Raw genomic sequence first — 15,032 nt, 5'->3', positions numbered from 1 at the left:
GACTAGACTAAAGGAATAAGGACGCTATTCTTGACCATACGCTTTTCAAGCCAAACCATAGGTATCTACTCGCAAAAATTCCCAAGAGCTGTTGCTTTAAGAAGCCCGACGCCTCGGCATCACGTGACCCCATCGCGCCCAGATGGTTTTACAGCCCCTTCACAGAGGCCAACCGCTTGGCCGGAAGCCCCCGGGAGGGCGGGAACTTCGCAAGGCGCTCGCCGATTGGCTGTGCTCTTGGAAGGTGGGGCCTGGGCTCAGAGAGAGGGAATTAGGGTGAGCAGGGTGAGTGGGCGCTGCCGCCGCCGCCACCGCCACCGCCGCGGTCTGGGTAGACCCCTTCGCTGCGCCCGGAGCCCTCAGGTGAGCAGTCCCTCGCAGGGCCTCGCACTCACCGGTCTTAGGGCCTGCTCCTCTGGGGGCCCGCCCCCTTCTCTGACCACGTGACCCAAGTTCGGTAACCCCTGACCTCTTCCACCCCACCCCGCCACTTCTGGATCGGGGATGAAGCGAGGCTTGGTGGGGGGATGCACACCCCTGAGCCCGGTGGCGGTCAGTTCCCACGCTCTTTCCCAGTGTGGCTAGTGGCTCTGAGGATGCAGAGAGGAGATTGGGGTGGAGGGAGACCTTGGTCAGAACCTGGACTTTGTGGGTCTTAATGTGGGCATCCAGTAGGGAAACTCCATCCGCGCTTTCCGCGTGGGCAGGACTTCATATTCTCATTTCACGGACAGGGAAACAGAAACTTCAGAATTATCCGTTGGCGGGTCTCCAACGCCAAATCTTCGGGCTGGGAATGCAGGCCTTGTTCCCCACACAGCCCGCCACTCACTTGATTCGGAACAAGAGTTGGTCCCTGCTCCCTACTTAGTGCTCGCTGGGTGGTCTTGGACAAGTCACTGAACATGAATCCCTCAGAGCTTTGATTTCCTTGACTGTGAAATTGACGTAGTACTTATATAATACTTATTTCATTGTTAATGAGGATAAAATGAAGTGTGAGCCATATAAAGCACTTAGCTTTGTGCCTCAGGCATTGCGTGTGTTTAGAAAAAATAGCTGTTTTTTGTTCGTTTTTGCAGCAAGTGTTTATTGAGGGCGTATTATGTGCTGACAGTGTGCCCGACGCTGGGGATGCAAAGGTGAGCAAACAGGCATGACGATCCTAGCTGGTGTGGAGCTTACTATCTAGTGGGGGAGTTAGGAGTTAATCACAAAGTTACACAGATACGTAATTACAAACTGTGATAATTGCTTTGAAGGCAAAGTACCCGGACACTGTGGAGGTCTGAGGAGACTTCCTGGAGCAAGTGACATTTGAACTGAGACTTGAGGGAGCCTCTTAGGAGTCCACTAGACCTAGAGATTGGGAGTGGAGGAGGAGAGTGTTTCCAGTAGCGCAGTGTATGAACGTCCTGATAGCAGGTGTTTTGCGGGGGAATGGAAAGAGGCCATGGTGGGAATGCAGAACACAGGAGAGAAATGTTGCAGAAGTCGGTGGACATGCAGGACCTGGGAACCAGGTCTGTTCTCTATTCCAGAGCCAGTGTGGAGCCACTGGGAGGCATACGGGAGGCCAGGGTAGGATGCCCATTGGATCTAGGGACCTGGAGATCACTCGTGACCCAGTGAGCCTTGCCAGAGAGGAGGAGTGGGGCAGCTCCTGGGTGGGTCACCCTGGAACTGGAGCCCTGCTGCCCATGGTGCTGACACCTCACTCTGGCCCTTATGGGCCTGCCTTCTAATTGTGTCAGAGTCCTTCATCGGCCACTGTTTTTGTTGGATTCTTACTCTGCCATATCCTGTGAACGGAAGAACAGGTTCCTGCCTTTAGGCCTCGTGGCCAGACTGGGGAAGACCAGAAACATGGGCAAAAAGCCCAGCTGCTGAAAGCCTGACAGTCCCCAGTGGCATACGGGCAGGAAGACCTTACAGGGAAGCCTGGCTTCACCTTAGCAAAGAGGAGAGGGTGGGGGCTTGGAGTAAAGGGGGAGGCAGACCAGCCTGAGCACTGGTGGAGGAGCGCAAGGCAGGTGGGAGGACACTAGGCTGGTCTTCCTGGGAGGAGGGATCAGCTTGAACACCTGTGGGGATTTGGGACCAAACCCAGAATGTCAAGCTGGGGAGTTGAGAGTTTCTTTTAGAACCTGTGGGGAAGGACTGAAGGCTTTTGAGCAAGGGGGAAAGTACTGTTTTCATCAAGACTCAGTAGGTAGTGGTTGTAGCAAGAATCGGGGAGGAAGACATGACGTTTTTACTTGTAACTGACCGTGGTTACATCTTTCGTTGTCCATCTGGGTACCGTTCTAGTCCCTGGCTTCCTCCTGCACCAGCTCATTCATCTTCACAGCAGCCCCGTGAGTTAGGGAGGGCGGGGGCGATTGCCTGTGTTCCCCAGGTTGGGACACCAGGGCTCAGGCTGACAGACCTCGGCCACGTTCACTCAGGAAGTGGTAGGGCACGGCTGGGGCCCAGTTCCATGAACTCCCAAGGCCAGGCCCTTTCTCAGGCAACACTCTTGTCTGACCCGGCTCGTCTGTTTCTTACACTTTGCCTCAGTGGCGCCTTGTTTGGGGTTTCTGGAGCAAGAGCAGGGAGCCTGGCTCAGAAGGCCTTGAGGCAGGCTTCTGTGCTCGGAGGGGGCCTGGGTGGCTTTTTAGGCCTTCTCTCCTGGCTCCCAGCTCCAGCGGAGCCATGTCAGAGCGGGAAGAGCGGCGGTTTGTGGAGATCCCTCGGGAGTCGGTCCGGCTCATGGCAGAGAGCACGGGCCTGGAGCTGAGCGACGAGGTGGCGGCCCTGCTCGCGGAGGACGTGTGCTACCGGCTCAGAGAGGCCACGCAGGTCCGCTCCCCTTCCCTCCCTGCACCCTCCCTGCTCTCCCCTCCCGGTGGTCGCCCCCTCCTGCAGGGATGTATTACACAGGTATGGGTGCGGCCCCTACTTGGGCTTCAAGGCAATGGAGGAGGCCATCCCTGCCCTCTCCAGAGTTCCCCTTTGAGCCAGCGGGGCTTCCTGGTGAACGGTGCTGGCTGTGCATGGTCTCACGTGCCCGTCTTCTTGACAGCCATGCTGGGCAGGCCACACGAGTTCATATTCTACATGCGAGAAACTGGGTCCCAGAGAGGGAACATTACATCAAGGGCTGTTTGCACAAGACCAGCGCTGGAGTCTGGGCGTTTTGGTCTCTGTTCGGGGTCCTTTTTGCCTTCCATCTGTCTCTCTCCCCTGGGGGGGACTCCGTACCCCCTTCTCTCTGTCCCCTGACTTTGTTCCTCCCCTCTCAGAATAGCTCGCAGTTCATGAAACACACCAAACGGCGGAAGCTGACCGTCGAGGATTTCAACAGGGCTCTCCGATGGAGCAGCGTGGAGGTGAGTCGAGCCCAGGCTGCGGAGGCCTCGGCTGGCACGACCCACCTCTGTGCGCTGCTCGGGGCTGGCACCACGGAGAGACACATGAAGACCCAGTGTGTGCACAAGGGAAGCTCATGGCCGCCATAGTGCCGGGGGGCCCGGAGGTTCGGGAAGCCTTCTTGGAAGAGCTGGGACTCGATGCAGGCTTTGAAGGGAGGCTTGCATTAGACTCAGCTAAGAGGGGAAGAGGGGGACATTCTGGGTAAGGGAGGAGCCTGGGCACAAATGTGGATGTTAAAATGTCCTGCATAGTTGTTGTGGGGTAGGGACTCGAGGGGAGGAGGTCAGGTTGAGAAGAGAGTAGTGTTGGGGTGCCTAGCTGGCTTGCTCAGTAGAGCATGTGGCTCCTAATCTCAGGGTTGTGAGTTTGAGCCCCACATCGGGCATGGAGCCTACTTTTAAAAAAAAGAGTCGTGTTTTCAAAGTTGGGTGAGTGTGAGGACCAGCAGCAGAGGGGTGTGGGGCTCAGAGCCCGTACAAATCGGGGTGGAGGGACCATGTTCTACTCCCTGACCCAGCGAGTGCTCGATGCTGCGGCCAGATTCCCAGCAATAGGCTTGAGGCCTGGGGCATCTCCCCTTTCTCGGGACTTTTGGATTTGCCTCAGTGTAGACTCCCTGGCAGGATCTGTAGAGCGCCTCTTCCCTCCCTGGATTCAGCCTGCCCTCTGGTCCTCTCTCTGCTCAGGCTGTGTGTGGTTATGGGTCCCAGGAGGCGCTGCTCCTGCGCCCTGCCAGAGAGGGTGAGCTGTACTTCCCTGAGGACCGAGAGGTGAACCTGGTAGAGCTGGCCTTGGCCACCAACATCCCTAAAGGCTGTGCCGAGACAGCTGTGAGAGGTGACTGCCCAGGCCCTATGTGGGGCGGGGACAGAAACAGAGTCGTCACAGGAGGGGCGATGGGCTGGCTGGTGGATGGAGCAGGACTCGGGTGGGCGGTGCTACCACAGGCAAAACCCCAGGCTCCCCTCTCTCTCTGCTCTGGTTCTAGTTCATGTCTCCTACCTAGACGGCAAAGGGAACCTGGCCCCACAAGGATCAGGTAAGGGTGGTATGGGGAACGGGCTCTGAGCTTTCCTTCCTTAGGAGCCGGTGTGAGGGGGGCACCCCATTTCTCTGATTCTTCATCTGACAAGTATTTACTGATGCCTGGTCCTGCGGGGGCACAGCCACTGCCCAGGGGGCTTGGATTTGGAGATCGCAGCCCAGTATTGGAACCCGTCATGTTGTGGGGTGTTGAATGCTGGCACACAAGGCTGGGCAGCTGGGGTCCCTGATGGCAGGGGTCCAGGAGGGATTAGGACGGAGCAGGAATCTCCTAGTGGAGGACGGGTGGGAGGCAGAATACAGAGCACAGAGGTGGGCAGAGCCGGCAAGGTCAGGGCTGAGCAGGCTGCTCTGGGAGTCCTGTCTGCATGGGCTCCTGGCGGGGAGGGTGGAGGGTAAGGGGGTGAGGGAGGGCACGCAGGGGAGGCTGGGAGAGGGCTGGGCTCTCCACCCTGACCACCTCCTGCCCATCCGCGTACAGTGCCCAGCGCGGTGTCTTCGCTGACTGATGACCTTCTCAAGTACTACCAACAAGTGACCCGGGCTGTGCTGGGGGACGATCCACAGCTGATGAAGGTGAGCGAGTGGGGCACAAAGGCCAGCTTTCAGGTTCCCCGAAAACCCTCTCAGATGCCTGCTTCCTGTCCACTCCACACCGCCGGGCTGACCTGGCTGGAGGCTGCTGTCTGTGGCGGTTTCATACTCTCAGGCTGGTCCTCCTCCAGGGCAGACTCTAACCACTCTAGCAGGAACCCTTGTTCTTCTGGAACCAGCAACTCAGCTGGGGCATTTAGGGGGCTCACGTGGTCAGTACCCCCACCCTTTAATTCCAGAGCCTACGCTTTAGGGTGACTATTGACCTGCGGCCACGGGGCAGGGGGAAGGGGACAGGCACATGGCAGCTCTCATTTGCCTGGACTTGAGAGGGAGAGATGGGAAGTAGAGGCAGTCAGGGTGCCCGGCCGGCTCGGAGACCCTGCCGCTTTAGCCTCTGGGACTCCGCAGGGCCTGCGGGACGCGACCTGTGGTCAGTCCCCTTCTGTTCAGAATCAGGACGGCACTGGTTTGGTGGTCTGCTCACGCATGTGGCCTCTCCTAGAGGGCTTACATCCCCCACTTCTCCACGTGTCTGGCTGTCGCTGCCACTCCCACGGCAAAATTGGGAATGTTGCTACCGTACATTCCTGCCTCAGAAGCACGGCTCTGGTTCCCTAGGAGCAGGGCAGGTGGCTGGATGGAGGGCCTGGGAGCTGAGCTCCTGCCTCGCCAGCATGTTGTCTGCCTACGTGACACCTGCTGAGGACCTTTATCCAGAAGAGTCTGGGGGTCACAGGTAGCAGAGATTCATGCCTAGGACAGTTTTTCTCGTTTACTTAACTTTTTTTCTGCTACAAAAGACCAGCATTTCATTACAGAAGTATTGTAAAATAAAAGCATACAAACTGGAAAGTGAGGGTCTCTAATAGAAGCGCCTACCTTTTTTTCCTCTATGTTTTAACTGTGATTACTCTAGTATAAACCAAAACATCTGGTTTTAGAACAGCTGCTTTTCTCCATTAAAAACGTGTTAGACAGGGGCACCTGGGTGGCTCAGTGGGTTAAGCCTTTGCCTTCGGCTCAGGTCATGATTTCAGGGTCCTGGAATGGAGTCCTGCATCTGGCTCTCTGCTCGGTAGGGGGCCTGCTTCCCTCCCCCCACCCCCCGCCTGCCTCTCTGCCTACTTGTGATCTCTCTCTGTCAAATAAATAAATATAATCTTAAAAAAAGAAAGCACAAATAATATATATATTTTTAAAGATTTTATTTATTTATTTGACAGAGAGAGATCACAGTAGACAGAGGCAGGCAGAGAGAGAAGGAAGCAGGCTCCCTGCTGAGCAGAGAGCCCGACGCGGGACTCGATCGCGGGACTCACTGCCAGGACCCCGCGATCATGACTTGAGCCGAAGGCAGCGGCTCAACCCACTGAGCCACCCAGGCGTCCCACAAATAATATTTTTTAAAAAGACGTATTAGAACTTACATTGTATTCAGTTTCGTGTTGTCACAGACGGGTAGGAGTGGGTATGTTTGTCAGTGGGTATTTCTTTCTTTCTTTTTTTTTTTTTTTAAAGATTTTGTTCATTTATTGGTCTGAAAGAGAGAGAGGGAAGAAGCAGGGGGAGCAGCAGGCAGAGCGAGAAGGAGACTCCCCGCTGAGCAGGGAGCCTGATGCGGGACTTGATTCCAGGACCCTGGGATCATGACCTGAGTTAAAGGCAGGCGCCCAAGCGACTGAGCTACACAGGGGTCCCATGAGTGGTTATTTCTTACGGTGGGTTACATTTACAGAAATACAGTTGCTGAATCAAAGAGTGAGAATGTTTACAATTTTACTTTAGAAATACTCAGCTGTCCTTTAAAAACTGTCGGTTTTTCCCTGGGGCTGGTGGATCCAGGGCAATCTGGCTCCTTCCTTTTCAGATTGCTCTCCAGGACCTGCAGACTAACTCCAAGATAGCGGCCCTCCTGCCTTACTTTGTCTATGTGGTCAGTGGGGTGAGTGAGCAGGCTGGGGAGGTGACCCAGCCCCGGGTAGGGCTGGTGGCGGGTGCCTGCAGAGCCGCCGCCCCCTCCCTGCCCCCTCTTGTGCCCCTCAGCCGGTGTCTTCTGCAAACAGGTGAAATCTGTTAGCCACGACCTGGAGCAGCTGCACCGGCTCCTGCAAGTGGCCCGGAGCCTGGTTCGGAACCCACACTTGTGCTTGGGGCCGTACGTTCGCTCCCTGGTAGGCAGCGTCCTCTACTGCGTCCTAGAGCCGCTGGCTGCCTCCATCAACCCTCTGAATGACCACTGGACTCTTCGGGATGGCGCCGCCCTCCTGCTCAGCCACATCTTCTGGTAGCCACTGGGCCTAGCCCAACAGAGGGGGGCTGCCACAACACTGAGGGGGTTGTGGTGGGAGGGGGTGGAAATGTTTGGCTTCAAGGCCCTATGTCATGAGGTCAGGGAGCCTCTTTCCATTAGAGCTTTCCGGTCGCTGCACTGTGGCACCCTGGGATTGTAGAAATGGATGGCGACTGTGCCAAGGGCTTGGTCCTTCAGCCCTTTGGGTAGTCTTCAGTCCCTGAACAATGAGCCACCTTGTTTGCTTACCTCAATGTGCCAGGCCACCGCCATTTTCTCTATGTGCCCTGACTTGAGTCCAGTTGGGTGGCCCCGTGCCTCGTTCTCCTCTCTGACCCAATGCTGCGCCCGTAGGACCCACGGGGACCTGGTGAGCGGCCTTTATCAGCAGATCCTGCTCTCCCTGCAGAAGGTCTTGGCAGACCCGGTGCGGCCTCTCTGCTCTCATTACGGGGCTGTGGTGGGGCTGCATGCCCTTGGCTGGAAGGTGAGGACCCTGGCCTTTCCCCATAGACAGAGCCATAAGAGCTCCCATTTGTAAATAGAACAGTGGTATTTGTGTGTCTTTTCTCATAAAAATGTCTATGCTTGCCGTTTCCATGTACAGAGTTCTTGCCTGAAGCCAGGCTAGTTGGTAGCATGACTTTCTGTAGATCAGTGTCTTATGCTTTCAAAAGTCCTACGTGGGGGCGCCTGGGTGGCTCAGTGAGTTAAAGCCTCTGCCTTCGGCTCAGGTCATGATCCCGGGGTCCTGGGATCGAGCCCCGCATCGGGCTCTCTGCTCAGTGGGGAGCCTGCTTCCCTCTCACTCTCTGCCTGCCTCTCTGTCTACTTGTGATCTGTCAAATAAATAAATAAAATCTTTTATAAAAAAAAATGTCCTACGTGGCAAGTACTAATACATCTCCACTTCATGAATCCCTGCCCATACTGTGCTAATCATGTTAAGGAACTATCCCTCAATTCCTCTTGTACTGAGTATTTTTTTTTTTTTTTAAGACTTTATTTATTTATTTGACAGAGAGAGATCACAAGTAGGCAGAGAGGCAGGCAGAGAGAGAGGAAGGGAAGCAGGCTCCCTGCCGAGCAGCGAGCCCGATGCGGGACTCGATCCCAGGACCCTGGGATCATGACCTGAGCCGAAGGCAGCGGCCCAACCCACTGAGCCACCCAGGCGCCCCCTGAGTATTTTTTTTAAGCTTATTTATTTTTAGTAATCTCTGTACCCACCATGGGGAACTCATGACCCCAAGATCAAGAGTGGCACACTCTACCCACTGAGCCAGCCCTGTGCCTCACTTTTTCGGGTTTTTAATGTGGATCATATGGTAAATATAATGATAGCTTTATTTCATCTTTTCTAAAGCTATTGCCTTTAATTTCTTTCTATTTTATTGCTAGGACTGCTAGTATCATTTTACATATAACGATAAGGGGCATCCTTGTGTCATTTCCAATTTTTTTTTTTTTTAAGATTTTATTTATTTGAGAGAGACACAAAGAGATAGTGACAGAGAGCATGAGCACAGAGGAGAGGGGGAAGCAGGCTCCCCCCTGAGCCCAGGGAGCCAGTGCGGGACTGGATCCCAGGACCCCGGGATCATGACCTGAGCTGAAGACAGACACCCCACCGACTGAGCCACTCAGGTGCCCCATGTCATTTCCAATTTTGAGAGAAGTGCTAATATCCTTCCCATTTAGGCTGACATTTACCTTGTGTTTACTGGTAACCTTTCTCAGATAAATTACTTCATACTGCTTTATATTCTTTTTTTTTTTTTTTTTAAATATATTTTTTTATTTATTTATTTGAGAGAGAGAGAGAGAGAGTATGAGAGGAGAGAGGTCAGTGGGAGAAACAGCTTCCCTGGCAAGCAGAGAGCCCGATGCGGGACTCGATCCTGGGACTCCAGGATCATGACCTGAGCCAAAGGCAGTTGCCCAACCAACTGAGCCACCCAGGCGCCCCCTGCTTTATATTCTTGATTTTATTATTTATGTTTAACTTTTATCAAATGCTTTTTCTGTATTTTTTGATTGATCCTAAGGTTTTTGTGCTTTTATCTGTTAATGTGATTAATTGTATTTATGGATTTAAAAAGAAAACTTATTTAGAGAGAACACTTGCACACTCGAGAGCAGGGCAGGGGGAGGGGGTAGGGGAGGGACAATCCGACTCAAGCAGACCCTGCGCTACATGACCCCAAGATCACCAAGTGGAAACGAAGAGCCCAACCGATTAAGCCACCTAGGCTCCCGTTTATGGATTTTTTTTTTTTTAAGATTTTATTTATTTATTTGACAGACAGAGATCACAAGTAGGCAGAGAGGCAGGCAGAGAGAGAGGAGGAAGCAGGCTCCCTGCTGAGCAGAGAGCCCAATGAGGGGCTCCATCCCAGGACCCTGAGATCATGACCTGAGCCGAAGGCAGAGGCTTTAACTCACTGAGCCACCCAGGCACCCCATGGATTTTTAATAGTAAACCATCATTACATTTTTGTGTATAGACTCAATATAGTATAGACTTAAAAAAACCCTAAATCTTTTATTGGAATATAAGGCATTTTTTGTATACTTTCGGGCTTACTAAATTTTAATTTTTTTCTGTTTTCAGGAGTGAAATCAGTAACAAGTTTCTTCTCTTGTACTGTCCTTGTAGAGTTTTATTATCAGGGTTACACTGACTTCATAGACTGAGGCATGGTAGGAGCATTTCTTGTTTGTTCTTGTGAGATTGAGATGCTCTTTTCCTTGAATATCTGAATTTTAGCAATGATTTTATTTGTGGTTAGGTACCTACTATGGTCAGAGAATTATTCAAGTTTTTAATAGCTGAGTCAGCAGTAAGTTCTATTTCTCGAGGAACTTGCCCATTTGTTAACATTGTCAAATCTTCAGGCTGTGGATGACCGGCTGGAGAACTCCCACCCAGCAAAGTGCATAACAGAGGTCACCTCCTCTGTGAAGTCTTAACTTGATACATAATCAGAGACCAGGTCTCTGATCAGTTGTTTTGTTTTTGGGCAGGTGGTTTGAACTGAGTCCCAGTTTACATCTCAGCAAGAATAGTAGTTGCCTACCGAGCATATAGGGTAATAGTTGGCAAATTAAATCCGTCTGTTTCTAGCCCTGGGCATTACTCACACCCTCTTAGCCCCTGTCATACAGGTCAGTGATAGTTGGGTCACTTTATATTGTCTTTGTACCTGACCCTTATCGCCAGTGCTTAGCAAAGGTTTGGGTATAGAGTGGGTTCCAAATAAATGCTGGTTGAATATGCCAGGCTAAGAATTTCATATCGGAGATAGAAAGTAGGTCTTCCATGGGAAAGGGTACTTGAGAGGCCATAAGTAACAAAGAGGTGCCTACTGTGTTCCTTCTCTCCCAGGCGGTGGAACGAGTCCTGTACCCACACCTGTCCACTTACTGGACAAATCTGCAGGCTGTGCTAGATGATTATTCCGTCTCTAACGCCCAGGTTAAAGCAGATGGGCACAAGGTTTATGGAGCCATTCTGGTGAGTGCCTGCCCCTTCCAGCCTCCCTTCTACCCTGCTTGAGCTCAGCAGCTCGCTCACCTGCCTTACTTTGGAAAACTTAATGGGCCCCGGTTCCTCCTAGTTCTTGCCTATCCTGGTTCCTCTGCTCTTGCAGGTGGCTGTGGAGCGACTGCTGAAGATGAAGGCCCAGGCAGCAGAGCCCAATAAGAGCGGCCCAAGCGGCAGGGGGTGCCGGGGCTCGGATGATCTCCCCTGGGACAGCCTCCTTCTGCAGGAGTCTCCCTCCGGGGGCAGCGCGGAGCCAGGCTTTGGGTCTGTCCTCCCGCTGCCGCCAGGAGGCGCGGGGCCGGAGGACCCTTCCCCATCGGTGACCCTGGCGGACATCTACCGGGAGCTGTACGCCTTCTTCGGGGACAGCTTGGCCACCCGCTTTGGCACCGGTCAGCCCGCACCCAGCACTCCGCGGCCGCCCGGGGACAAGAAGGAGCCGGCGGCCGCTCCGGACTCGGTGCGCAAGATGCCGCAGTTGACGGCCAACGCCATGGTCAGCCCGCAGGGCGACGAGAGCCCCCGCGGCGGCGGCCCCGCGGCAGCCTCTGCGCCCGCCGCCTCCGAGAGCCGGCCGCTGCCGCGCGTGCACCGGGCGCGGGGGGCGCCCCGCCAGCAGGGGCCCGGCGCCGGCACCCGCGACGTCTTCCAGAAGAGCCGCTTCGCCCCGCGCGGCGCCCCCCACTTCCGGTTCATCATTGCCGGGCGGCAGGCCGGGAGGCGGTGCCGCGGGCGCCTCTTCCAGACGGCCTTCCCCGCGCCATACGGGCCTAGCCCGGCCTCGCGCTACGTGCAGAAGCTGCCCATGATCGGCCGCACAGGCCGCCCGGCCCGCCGCTGGGCGCTCTCAGACTACTCGCTGTACCTTCCGCTTTGAAGCGGCGCGTCCCCGCCCCCCTCCTCTGTAAATAAAGCCCCGCGTCGGAAGTGACGTCTCCGCGCTCGCGTGCCGCGCCGGATGAGGCGGGACTTGGGCGGTTGGCTTCCTGATGGCGGGGCCGCCATGGCGCTGCCCTGGCTGCAGCGCTTCGAGCTCTTGCTCTTCACCGCCGCCTTCCTGTGCGGAGCCGTGGCGGCCGCGACCCTGATCCGGACCCAGGTGCGGGGCGGGGCCGGTCCGGCCTGGGTGTCGGGGAGGTGGGGTGGGATGCTGGTGCTGCTCTCCGGGTCGGCCCCGTCCCGTCGCGCTGCTCTTCGGAGTCGGTGGGCCGGGTGAGGCCCGGCGGGCGCCGATCGCGCTCTGTGGCCTCTCCGGCAGGAGTTCTGCTTCACAGCCGTTTCTTTGCAGCAAGGACGAGTCCTCAGGATTGACTGACAGCACCAGACATAGCCCGGCCTGGTGGCTCCGGCTGTATAACCTTAGCCTAGTTCTGCAGCAGAATTCGGTCCAGGCACTGCCTTCGTCCTTTAAATCAGACACTGTTGTGCCGAGCTCTGCTAGGAAATAAAACCTAGGGTGGTGGAGATGCTGGGCTAGCGCAGGATCGCAGCCCAGTGTGTGTGAATGACCAAACAGCCATGTAGAAAACCCCCACCGAAAGCCCAAGGGTTTTCCCACCCAGGCAGTCTTCTTCGTAGACTCAGGGGCATGGAGCCCTATGAATACGAAGTATGCACTATTAGGTGGTGGTTTTTTTTAACGGATGAAAAAACATCGGAGATAGCTGAAGGTTACACAAGTCCTGGTTTTACTTTAGGATTTCTGCAGAGGGGAGACCAGAACTTGTGAGGCATCTCCAGAGCTCACTGTCCTTTATAACCACCGTCTATTTCCTGATCCTTCTGGCCACAGCAGGTTTGACTTCCCCAGCAGGCCCTCTCCATCACTACTGGCCCAGAAACAGGAACTGACAGTGCATCTAGAACTTCCTAGGGTAGCTCTCTCCTAGATTATCCCTCACACCTGCTATGAGCCTGCGCTGAGGCACTAACCAGACATCTCAGCAGCTTCTCTTCACAGGGCTCCTTCAGTGGCCGCTGTCCTCTGTATGGTGTGGCCACCCTGAATGGCTCCTCCCTGGCCTTAGGCCAGCCCTCGGCCCCATCCCTCTGCTACTTTGTGGCTGGGGTCTCTGGCCTCCTGGCCCTCTACTGTCTCCTGCTTCTCCTCTTCTGGGTCTACAGCAGCTGCATCGAGGACTCCCACAGGTGATTGCCCTACCCTGAGGGCCGGGGGTTGAGCTGGGAGAAGTCCCATCTCACCCACAAGGCTGGTTTTCTACCTCCTCATAGAGGCCCTATAGGGCTCTGCATAGCACTGGTCATCTCCGCTATAGCCATCTTCCTGGTCTTAGTGGCTGCCTGTATCCTTCGATTTGGCACCCGTTCTCTCTGCAAATCCATCGTCTCCCTGAACATTACAATTAGGTAATGGAAGAGGAGGGGACCCTGGCTGGGGCTGACTGCCTTGCATCCACAGAGGGGAGCCTGTAACTCCCTCTCTGTCCCTGTCAGTTGCTCCCATCCTGAAGGGCACCTGGGCATGGGAGTGTCGGGTATGTTCCGCCCTTTCTCACCACCGTCTCTCTGACCTCGCAGCTGCTCTGAAGCCCAGAAAATTCCGTGGACACCCCCTGGAACCGCCCTGCAGTTTTACTCCAACCTACACAATGCTGAAGTGAGGTCCCGGGATATGAAAGACTGGTTCGAAACCCAGGGATTCCCAGATTCCTATAAGCATCTGTAGTTGTAAGGGTGCTTTCCAGTGAGAGGCTGTGAGGGGCTGAAGGGCTTTCAGCCTGACAGCAAACAGAGAATGGTGGTTTTTGGGTGGGACTGGATTTGAGATGGCCACACTCCTCACACTCCTGTTCCTGTTTCCCACAGACCTCTTCTTGGGTGAATCTGGTATTGTGGTGTGTGGTCTTGGTGCTTCAGGTGGTGCAGTGGAAGTCCGAAGCCACCCCACACCGGCCTCTGGAGCGGGGCGACCCTGAGTGGAGCTCTGAGACAGATGCTCTGGTTGGGCCACGCCCTTCTCATTCCTGAAGAGGAACCAAAGAATGCTTCCTGCAGCCAAAGACTCTGCCCAAGTGCCTACAATCCTGCTGTCCCCTCCTGGCCCTGTTTATGCTGGGAGCCTGTTTTCCCTCCACGAGGGAAACATGATGATAGCCCCCACCCCCACCTCTCTTCCTACAGCTCTTTTTGTAACAGAATATTATATTACTTTCTTCCTTCCTCTTGGTACTGAGTTCTTGGTGTTAAAGCACTGTAGACAGGTGGATGGGAGGACAGAGCTCAACAGACATGTAACAAAAGGCAGAGGTTCTGTCAGTTGCCCTTTTTAGGACTCCTCTTTTATTTGCTGTTCAGGAACCTTGAGTGCCCTTGTGTCGTGACCCTGATTGTCACCCTATCTCTAAGGTTCAGTTTTTAGTCCCCTCTGGGAGGGGTGAGCAACCCACAATGGTTTCTTCACAAGCTGCGGTAGGCACCCACAGTATTGTCAAAGAGTTTTGTGTTGGGGAAGTGGCCAGCTTTGTCTAAGAGGAAGTAGAAGCGCCGGCCTTTGATCTTCAGAGGCAGCATAGCAGGGACTTCACCACGGTGGGCCATGCAGGATACCTGGTTCAAAGGGACGGTGAAGTGAGCACCCAGGCCGAAGGGGGCATGAGTGGTGACGGCCACCTCCTTTCCTCCAGCCTGCAGCATCACTGAACGCACAGAACGCAGGGAGAAGAGAAGACCAGCGCCGAGTACCAGGGTACCTGCAGGAAGACCAATGTTTAGGGTGAGGGATTTCTGCTGAAGAGCCAAGCAGCAACCTTAACAGTGCCCCTGAATTAAAAAAAAAAAGTTGCAGGGGCGCCTGGGTGGCTCAGTGGGTTAAAGCCTCTGCCTTCGGCTCAGGTCATGATCCCGGGGTCCTGGGATCGAGCCCCGCATCGGGCTCTCTGCTCGGCGGGGAGCCTGCTTCCTCCTCTCTCTGCCTGCCTCTCTGCCTCCTTGTGATTTCTGTCTGTCAAATAAATAAATAAATCTTTTAAAAAAAAAAAAAAAGTTGCCATTGTAAGGGCCTACTTAGCCAGAGCGAGCCATTTTGTTGTTTATGCAGTAAACTTAGATTGAACCTGCCCCTTCCCTCCAAGAGGAAAGCGCTTAGAAACAGAACTGGTGAAATACGGCCAAATAGCTTCA

At 54.6% G+C, this 15,032-nt stretch overlaps 3 protein-coding genes across 4 annotated transcripts in view; 2 read left to right on the top strand and 1 right to left on the bottom strand.

Annotated features, from left to right (window-relative positions):
* The first annotated feature begins 218 nt into the window (after window positions 1–218).
* LOC111149662 (TATA-box binding protein associated factor 6 like) lies at window positions 219–11,819 on the top strand. 2 transcript variants are annotated; one of them, XM_022506868.1, is made up of 12 exons: window positions 219–363; window positions 1,083–1,142; window positions 2,682–2,841; window positions 3,285–3,371; window positions 4,101–4,251; window positions 4,403–4,453; window positions 4,940–5,034; window positions 6,923–6,988; window positions 7,119–7,339; window positions 7,700–7,832; window positions 10,734–10,862; window positions 10,999–11,819. In XM_022506868.1, exons 2-12 carry the CDS (start codon window positions 1,135–1,137, stop codon window positions 11,767–11,769), a joined length of 1,872 nt encoding a protein of 623 aa, XP_022362576.1. In that variant the 5' UTR covers window positions 219–363; window positions 1,083–1,134; the 3' UTR covers window positions 11,770–11,819. The 2 variants fall into 2 exon arrangements, with proteins under 2 accessions (XP_022362576.1, XP_022362575.1); XM_022506867.1 differs by having other exon boundaries at window positions 6,923–6,997.
* Window positions 11,820–11,850: 31 nt separating this feature from the next.
* On the top strand, window positions 11,851–14,072 carry LOC111150214 (transmembrane protein 179B). The gene is made up of 5 exons (XM_022507634.1): window positions 11,851–11,991; window positions 12,853–13,040; window positions 13,125–13,259; window positions 13,431–13,509; window positions 13,719–14,072. The coding sequence occupies exons 1-5, from the start codon at window positions 11,851–11,853 to the stop codon at window positions 13,878–13,880; spliced, it is 705 nt and encodes a 234-aa protein (XP_022363342.1). The 3' UTR covers window positions 13,881–14,072.
* Window positions 14,073–14,163: 91 nt separating this feature from the next.
* Window positions 14,164–15,032, bottom strand: part of LOC111150215 (transmembrane protein 223) — an 11,571-nt gene continuing 10,702 nt past the window's right edge. Inside the window, exon 2 of the mRNA XM_022507635.1 lies at window positions 14,164–14,602. Within this exon, the coding sequence (XP_022363343.1) occupies window positions 14,310–14,602 (293 nt within the window). The 3' untranslated portion in view covers window positions 14,164–14,309. The remainder of the gene's footprint in view (window positions 14,603–15,032) is intronic.

Source organism: Enhydra lutris, unplaced genomic scaffold (assembly GCF_002288905.1).
Source record: "Enhydra lutris kenyoni isolate GAN:26980312 unplaced genomic scaffold, ASM228890v2 scaffoldscaffold22, whole genome shotgun sequence".
NCBI classification, from domain to species: Eukaryota; Metazoa; Chordata; class Mammalia; order Carnivora; family Mustelidae; genus Enhydra; species Enhydra lutris.
Note: the sequence above shows the minus strand (reverse complement) of the source record. Positions and strands in the feature narration are given on the sequence as shown.